General features: G+C 39.2%; 1 protein-coding gene across 1 annotated transcript; it reads right to left on the bottom strand.

Annotated features, from left to right (window-relative positions):
• Positions 1–3551: 3551 nt before the first annotated feature.
• Positions 3552–8242, bottom strand: LOC139116821 (myosin-2 essential light chain-like). The gene is made up of 6 exons (XM_070679507.1): positions 8064–8242; positions 7936–7969; positions 6381–6524; positions 5462–5635; positions 4713–4790; positions 3552–4341 (listed from the first exon to the last, which is right to left on the bottom strand). Exons 1-6 carry the CDS (start codon positions 8064–8066, stop codon positions 4316–4318), a joined length of 459 nt encoding a protein of 152 aa, XP_070535608.1. The 5' UTR covers positions 8067–8242; the 3' UTR covers positions 3552–4315.
• Between the last annotated feature and the right edge of the window lie 833 nt (positions 8243–9075).

Below are 9075 nucleotides of genomic sequence, written 5' to 3'. Positions count from 1 at the left end.
TGACGACCTGTTCCGTAGCACCAGGAGCATGAGCAGTGTGGCATTACCGAGTGGGTATATGTGTATTTATATTACAAGTTGGCCATTGACAATAACAACTCTATTATTCACCAAGTTTTTCTACAAATTTCTCATCGTAGTATTTTTTCAATTTATTTTATAAGCGTACTGGCACTCTCTCCTATAATCTAAAACCGTTAACCCGTACATTATGATGTCGATATGTGAGAGAACTTTACCCTAAGGGGAACAAGCACAGTAGTAATCTTTAATGCGGATCGAAATTTAAAATAGGGATGTTACTCTGTGCGAAAGAGATACATATTTAGAGTGGCGCACAGTTGTAAATATATACATGTATGCACACAACAGAGTCTCGCTTCGTATAGACACCACCATCTTCTCCTTCCTGGTGAATTTGAAAGTAAAGAACAGTGCATCGATTCTAGGAAGGCATAGTAACTGTTGTAGCGTTTGATATTTGTCTTCGCATGGCATTTTCTTCAGTGTATTATAAACAGATTTTTTATCACTATAGAAAGTGTGTCGACAACTCCACCATCTAGCTTGTTAATGCTACCTTTATACAAGTGCATTTTGTGCGCCTATGTGCGTGTTTGAGCATTTACAGCAGGTCATAGGTGCATGGGTATGAGGTCGCACTCTTTTGACCAGTGCTTATTACAAGAGTGAATTACAACAGTGAACACTAGCGCGGCGTACAGCGCAGCGCTTAAATTCCTGTGACCTTACAGTATTGAAAATACACTGTATTCAGCGCAAGCCAGTAAACAAGAAATCTAATTTTCAAACCGAAGACTGAAACCTTTCACGGTTTACTTCCCCGAGGTGCGGGATGACCCGGTTATCAGGTTTCCATGGTTACAGTCGATAAGATGATGACGCAAGCAGGGAGACACTGAAGTGGGTCAGTAGTAGTGTTCACAGTATTGCTCATCATGGAGGAGTTTATTCAGATCTCATATCTTGTAACCGTTTTCAAAATACACAACCCATTATTTTTGGAAATTCCTAAAGGAAAAGTACACTACGATTTTTCTGAATAAAGTATTGATGCTGTTGGCAATACATATTGTGTTAGGCCTACCTATCGCAGGAGAAAGCCGATCTTATGATATGTATTTTTATCCAGGCTATGGGTTTGATATAATCAGTAATATTGTGGCTTTCATGTCGTTGCTGGGCGACGATTAGACTGATCACTCACATTGTATATAAAGGGTATCATATATAATTTCGGTGGCTGGAAACCGCCCTCTATCGGAGAAAAAGACGCTCAATACAGTGCAATGACACGATATTATCGTTTGCAATGTTCGAGAAGTGTGTTGATGATCGATTAATACATTAAATGGAATGTGTACATCATGTGCAGGTCGAGTTCACGTGTAAGATGAGATCGATATAGAAGAGTTGAAATAGGAGTCAGTGTGCCTGACCTTTGCTTGAACTCTTCTGGTGTGATTACATCGTATTCGAGTACTCCATTTGTGACTTCGCAACTCTACTCATTCTCATTGGCACATCACTTCATGAAATCGATAATTTAACTCTAAAAATTTACAATACTGCTATCAAATAATTAGAACAGACGATATCCAACGAAATATGAACAACGAAAGATGAAAAATAGAAAGACCGTAATGAATAAAACACTCTTCCCAAACAAGATAATTGAATGCAAAGCTTGGAAGTCGAAAGAAGAAAAAGAATTTAGGTAATTTACAACTGTCAAGTCTAATTATTATTGGAGTCACGAAATCGAGTTTACTGTGTTATTCTGCCAAAAGTACTTTTCAGATCGTTTCCATGGATACCATTTTGAAAACGCTTGCTAAGTGATCATTCTTTTCAAGCGGATCCTGAATGAAAACAGCGAAATAATGTTTCGTCGGACAGGAAGGTCATACGAGGTCAGTAACCATCATTGAGCATCGACACATAAATTTCCATTTTCCTGAAAACTGTGTGTTCGCGGCAACAATGTGTTAATAGACGAAATGTGTAGAACACGTTCCATCAGTAGCCCCTTCAGTCATTAGAGGACATTTTGGTTCACCAACAATAGAAGAGCTCCGAAATGTAAAGTCATTTGGAGTAAGTTCATCTACCTGCAAGTTTTTCCAATTCAAATGCAATAAGTTAAACCACGAAAATTACAACACTCACTTCTACCCTGTCAGTGCTAGTGGTGGGGAAGGAAAATTGCATGTTGCCGGTTCGCGTTTACGCGAATGGGACAAACTACAAAAAATGCGACGACACAAATTTTTACGCTAGAAATTTACGCGTAGAATTTATTCGCGTTCGTAAGAGTAGTACATGAAAACTTAAACTATAGTGTTACATCATGACTACAGGAAATATTTGTCATCGCACTGACCTTTCGAAATCAAAAATCAAAGTCAAGGGTCACCGTGCAAAATTTGGCACCAGGAACAAATTACCAATATTTACCGGCACTTGGTATTCAACGTGGCCGCTTTCCCTTTGTTAACTATAAGGGGAAAATAACATTGTCGATTATCACAAAAGTATGGAAATCGGTCACGACATGCGACATGCGACCTGCGACTTCAAAACTGCAACCTGCGTCCTGCGTGTTTGTCAAACTGCGACCTGCGTAGGGTTAGGGTTAGTTAGGGTTAGGGAAGTCGGACCCCAAACCAGAAGACAAGTTTTGACAAACACGCAGGGCGCAGTTTTGAAGTCGCAGGTCGCATGTCGTGACCGGATTTCCATACAAAAGTCAGCCGGTGGAAACTTTATATACTCCATGAGTTTCAAAATGAGTCCAAGCAAATTGTCAGTATTTTAAATTCAGAGGAAGTCGATATTTTCGTATAAACGGAAACAATCACACTCCCTGACAAGCAAACCAATCGCAATCGAAATTTCTTACATTTGCATTTAAAGTTGAAAAATAAAAGACTAAATAAACAAACAAATAAACAAACAAACAAACAAAGCAAAAAGGCTTCATCAAGTATCAACACACAATTCGCTGAACAAACTGCGTGCCTTAGTTTTTCCTTGAACATTCTCCTTCTTGCACGACCAACTCAAAGGATTGGGAGAAGTCATCGCCCGGACGATGTTTCCACTAGCGCCCTCAGGCGGTCAGTAATCCGACCCGTCATGATTGGGAGCCCTTTTACGAAATCCCTTCGTTTTAATACATCGGAAATTCAATAAATGATAATTTTAATAATGATAAAACAAGGGAACAGAGATTTTTCCGTCATGTCTTATCGTTCCATTGCAGTGGTTAATTTTTGTGACGTATGAGTGATGTAAAATTATATCCAACATTATTGTTCGAGAATGGCTGAAATCTTGACACGGAAATCTTGACACGGCTGTAATACTATTATATATGGTAAAATGCTATACGATGCGTCATATGATAGCAAGAATACTAAAAATTATTTTGTATTTTTCATATTTTATAAAATAAATCACACCTGAATTCACGTGTGATCACATTGCTAAATTGGAAACTCGAGTAAAGAAGAACGTACGAACTCATATTCAGTTGCACAGAAATTACTGATTTATTAATGCCTTTGGTATGTTTAGACGGTATAAAGGAAATCGACGCTATAGCTAACAACACTTATACGTCGGGAAAAAATACGTGTGTTAACGTTTACACGTGGAATTTGTATTTTCTGGTTGAATTTTGATACAAAACAATTCAACCGAAGTGGAACTGAGAAAAATCACCCTTGGTTCTCAATCAGGACCCATTCTGTGTGACATATACTGTTTCTGGTCACGTGTGAAAAGTTTCAAGTATTTAAATATCCGAAAAACGCAAAGAGAACATTATTGTGCAATAACTACAACTTTTCTCACGAAAGAAAATATTCATATAATAATAAAACTACAGAAAAAATTGCTAGCTATAAAATATTAACATCATAAATCATAATATCTACAAAAAAAAAAAACTATTTTAATATGCTGTTAAATATTAATCCTATTAAGTACAAGAATAATCCGATATGTATTAACCTAGCCTAGTCCCTCGACGAAGTATTTTTGCCTTCGGAGATTTTTCGCCTTCGGCCATACTCCTATATGGGCGAAGGCCAAAAATCTCCATAGGCAAATATACTTCGTCGAGGGACTAGGCTAGCATTAACCATTTTGAAGAAAACCATAGTCTATGGACTGAAATAAGATTTGCTGATTATATTAAGTCAGCGTGGCTCAAATGTCTTCCAATTGGTAAGTTTTTCCAACAAGAGCTGTATGGTGTATGGATGAGTTTGATGCCAGCTCGTTTCAATTATGTTCGAATCAGCTGCACAAAATCTGAAAAAAACAAACAAACAGAAACATTCTCTCAGAAATGTGAATGATATCTCTTCTATTTTGTTCAGTCTAAATCGCAGATAGGGTTTACGTTCTTGTTTCTGCTGATAGTTTTGCTTACGAGACGTTTTGGGGATGAAATCTGCACTTGACAGTGTTATTGCGATTTCAATGCCAATGGTTGAACCTCCAAAAGTTCGAAGGACAACGAGATTCAGATTGTTGCCAGCCATAGGTTTGCTGTTACTGCCATTTCAGATTCGGAAAACAGATGAGCAATTCAGAATAGGATTGAAACTCAAATCAATCAGTTATCCTTGTAAAATATCAAACACAGTGTCGATATTGCCAAACTTAATCAAGCAACCGACCTTCATAATTAATCTGTCCATGTGAATTCTCAAGACCCTGCAACAGATCATCCACGTCCTCGTCGCTGAGCCGATCTCCTAAATAAAAATAAACACAAGACAAATCAATACCGTGCAATACGATACAATACAATACGATACAATAACGAATCTGTAGATGTATACCATTTTCTGTCCGAAATACATTCTAAGATCAGATACAGTGGTCTGTGCGTTGGAAAAAGCTAACGGCAGTCTTACAGCTAACTTACATGCACTGCATACTGCCATTTCAGAAAGTCTACGGTGCGAATAAATGTATTTTTGTATTCTTTACTATGCTAAACTCTCATTCTGTCATAGTATCAACTTAACGTGGACTATTGTGAGTACCTTATTTTATTGTATTTGCTAACTTTCAGTATGTTAAATTTCGCTAGTAATTAGTGTAAGTTCCTGCCGATTAGCCATCATCCCATCGGCAGTTTCGTTCGTTCGTTCATCAGGTAGTATCTATGTCAAGAAAGCGCCTGTCGACCTTCCTCATCTACGGAGCCGACCGTTACCTCATCCCATCTCGGACTACTCCTCCTTGGAAATATCTCCGTACTCATTACAGTAAGTCAGAAGCTTTTGATGTTGGTTGGCTTGTTAGTTCGTAAGTTTCGATTGTCGGTCCGTCGGTCAAATAATGAGTTATTTTGTCAAGTTAGTGTTGCATGTGTTCAAAGACACACTTTTGTGGAGGGACCGTGACACAATCTACTCACCGAGTGTCGTTAGGATGTGACGTAACTCAGATGACGATATATAGCCGTTGCTCTCTTTGTCGAACACACGTAGCCCTTCCACCATCGTAGTGTAGTCGCTGGTAGAATCGCCTCGTATCTTAGACCCGTGGGCAGCTACCACCGCCATGAAGTTCTCGAAAGCAACTCGGTCGGCTGTGTTGTGAAAAAGAGAAATTGAAACTTATGAATGGCGCCCTCATGTAGAAATAAGTTGTAGCTCTTTTGACAACGGTTACCACATTCGGAAATTTTCAGTACATTGCATTCCGTTCACTCATGGTTCTCAAGAGTTGCAGCTTTCAGAGAGAACTATTTCACGTTTGACTGAGTTATTCAATTTTCTAGGGCATACATTTGCCTAGTCACGCGTTTCTCCTCTTTGATTTCGACCAGAATTTCATCAAGAATTGCGGTTGACTGGATGTTATATACAAACAAGAAAACGAACGTGTTGGTGCATTCGTCGTCGTTGTAGACAGTCAACATAGCGTGAATGTTTATTTCACATGTTGCAATGGAGAATTTTACATCACCGTCATCATACCAACATTTGCGGTTCTAAAAACCGAAATGCTTTCTTTGATCATTGTCCCTATAACGAAGCTCAGTGTTATGACCAATTGCCGCTATCCGAGACACCAATTGATAAATATCACTGACATTTGAAATCAGATTGTTTGTTCTGACCAATAAAGTTCCTCAACTGCCGATCGAATGCCTACCATTATGGTGAAAATTCCTTTAAATTAGCCATTTAGTATATTTCAGTGATTGAGTGGCCAGAGCCATGGTATTAAAATTTTGCAAATCACTTTAAAATATCCAAAACAGTTATGAACATTTATCCTTCCAAAGTTAGGTAGGTCAACGAACCGAACCTCGTTTTGACTCGACTTACCTCCATCGCCAAGTTCCTTCTCAATTTTCTTGACATCTTCTCCCATCGGATTGTAACCAAGGGCACGTAGAACATTCTGTATTTCTGATATCTCAACCTTCCCATCGCCAACCTTGTCGAACAGAGAGAAACAATCTCTCATGTCTGTACAGAAAGGTCAATCAGATCAGATTATTTAGGAAAACGTCCATTGGGATAAATATTTTTGAACCACATACAGTTTACCGACAAATACATACCAACACCTACCTACCTACCTTCCTACCTACCTACCTACCTACCTACCTACCTACCTACCTACCTACATACCTACATCCATCCATCCATCCATCCATCCATCCATCCATCCATCCATCCATCCATCCATCCATACATACATACATACATACATACATACATACATACATACATACATACATACATACATACATACATACATACATACATACATACATACATACATACATACATACATACATACATACATACATACATACATACATACATACATACATACATACATACATACATACGTTCATACATACATACGTTCATTCAGTCATTCTAGTCAGTCAAATATTTGCCCCAGGCCAGTGGTGCTAAATCAACAGGTTGTTTCTCGGTTCATTGCCAGGATTCCGTGACCTCTGACACACAAGCAGTATTCCCAATCCCTGCCATGGCTTTGGCATTCACCGAATTCCATTGATGCTATTGAAAACTGTATCTATGCATAGTCTTTGTTTTGGCACATTCCGCACCCCTGGCATATATACAGCGAGCAAGGCTTACATACAATGGCCAGACCAAACACAGGCGCTGAACGATAAACATCACCCCATTATAGCGTATCGAATGCCCGCTTCAGGTGAAACTATCAAAGTCTTATATAGATTGTGTACATGTCCGAAAACATTTTAATGAATTCTCTAGCAAGAGAGATTAACCGCTGATTTGAATTTGTTAACATGAACCGCTATGCCACGCCCTCGATGTGGTGCGCACCTTTTAAGACGCAAGCGATACACTTGTACTATAAAATCATAGTCGCCGAAGGAAACTGAGGAAAATCTTTTACCAATGACTTCGGTAAGCTGATAAACTGAACACATAAACTGGCGATCTGGAGAGTTTCATGAACGTGTATAAGATTTTCAAATCGCTAAAGAATGAATGGGTTACAAAATGTCGTTCTTAGACTATTGATGGTATTCAAAGCAGGCGGGGTACGCTTTTCAGACCTATACTTTTGTTTGCTCGCAGTCTGCGCTCAAAGAAACGAAAATGAGGACGAAAAGCGGTGTCGGCAGCTTTGTCGATAAACTGTGAAATGCGTGAACCTGGTAAGACGTGGGTACGTTCAGCGTTGTCAGTTGAAATCCTGTAGGTCTGACTGCCTTATGATACAATTTAAATACTTGTGTCGTCCCATTCAGCCTTTTCAGCTGTCGACTCTAATCCCGTTTCTTGAATAGACTTTCCGCTTGACAGATTTATTCGTCTAGTACGAGCAGCGGTGGCTATTCACAATACATCAAAATATCTGTTCGCTTACCCATGACCTGGTCTTCGTCAAAACCGCTCGCTGCCTGTGAAAAATGAAAAAAAAATTCAAAGTTATATGCAAAAAGTATCACGATTAAAGCCAGTAGGACTTGAATGAAGATGTGGTTTAATACTCACCATGTTGGTCCTCACTGCTCCTGGAGTGTTTACAGGTCTTAAACCTATTAAGATGCGCCCTCTAGTGATGAGCAGTTACGTAAGTGTACCAGGTAAGATTGATGACGTCTTCGGTCAAATCGTTGATTGGAGGAAAGGGCAGGTCTGCAAAGTCGCAAAGAAACTCGTGCACAAGATGCGAGCTTTAGAGTTCTACGGGTGTCTAAATGCTATGCAGCCTCTCTTTCTTTGCACGTTACACAAATCTATTACAAACACTACAGCAATTGAAGTATAGAAATGCAAACCTTTAGAGATTTGTCTGGTGTTTGAAGTGCATGACCAAAGCTGTACACGTCGCAGAGTAAGTACATGTAGCTTTTCATCAGTTGGCCAAGGCTCAAACACTTGTTTGCCATATTAGGAATGCATTAACATACCTTCTGATTGGCGGTAACGGCGAGGATACTCCTCCCCCTCACACCCCCCTCCCCCGAGATTTTGTTTGATGTGGAGTGCGGTGCGGACTTTGAGGCATGAAATGCAAATCTTTACCATGAATATCATCACTCCTTCCACATATCAGTAATGCGCCTCTTCAATCCTGGTACAAGGCAAGCGTGTGGATTTTCACTAGGGTCGTAATTATCACGTCAATTTTTTTACCATCCCTCAGAAAATCCGATGGTTTGTCTTCATTGCTGCCAATGGTAAGGATAAGGCCAAGAAAGACATAATACAAAAATGATGCGGTGACACGTTTTTTACTCTTTGTTTTTATTCTTCAATCAACAAGAACGCGGAAAAAAAACATGAAAGCAACATAAGGAATGCACCCAGAGATGAATGCACAGCAGTATTACTGTAGTATTTTTGAATAGCAACAGTTCTACAGTTTGACTTTTAGTGCAGCAATGCACAGTTTTGACAGCTTAATATAACAGTGACATATGTGTACAGTTCTGAATGGAATGTTAGTGTCAGTTATTTTGTTTACGGTTCTGATTTATACAGCACTGTGTTATGCACTATC

The sequence above is a fragment of the Ptychodera flava genome, chromosome 18 (genome assembly GCF_041260155.1).
Source record: "Ptychodera flava strain L36383 chromosome 18, AS_Pfla_20210202, whole genome shotgun sequence".
Lineage (NCBI taxonomy): Eukaryota > Metazoa > Hemichordata > Enteropneusta > Ptychoderidae > Ptychodera > Ptychodera flava.
The sequence above is the reverse complement of the archived record's forward strand: the minus strand, read 5'-3'. Positions and strand labels throughout refer to the sequence as shown.

What these genes read in the sequence shown, in the direction of transcription:
- LOC139116821 (XM_070679507.1), bottom strand. An exon ending in TGACGAAGACCAGGTCATGG is followed by an intron (nt 6,525 to 7,935) that starts GTAAGCGAACAG and finishes CTTTCTGTACAG; the next exon opens with ACATGAGAGATTGTTTCTCT. An exon ending in TGGACAGATTAATTATGAAG is followed by an intron (nt 4,342 to 4,712) that starts GTCGGTTGCTTG and finishes TGTTTTTTTCAG; the next exon opens with ATTTTGTGCAGCTGATTCGA.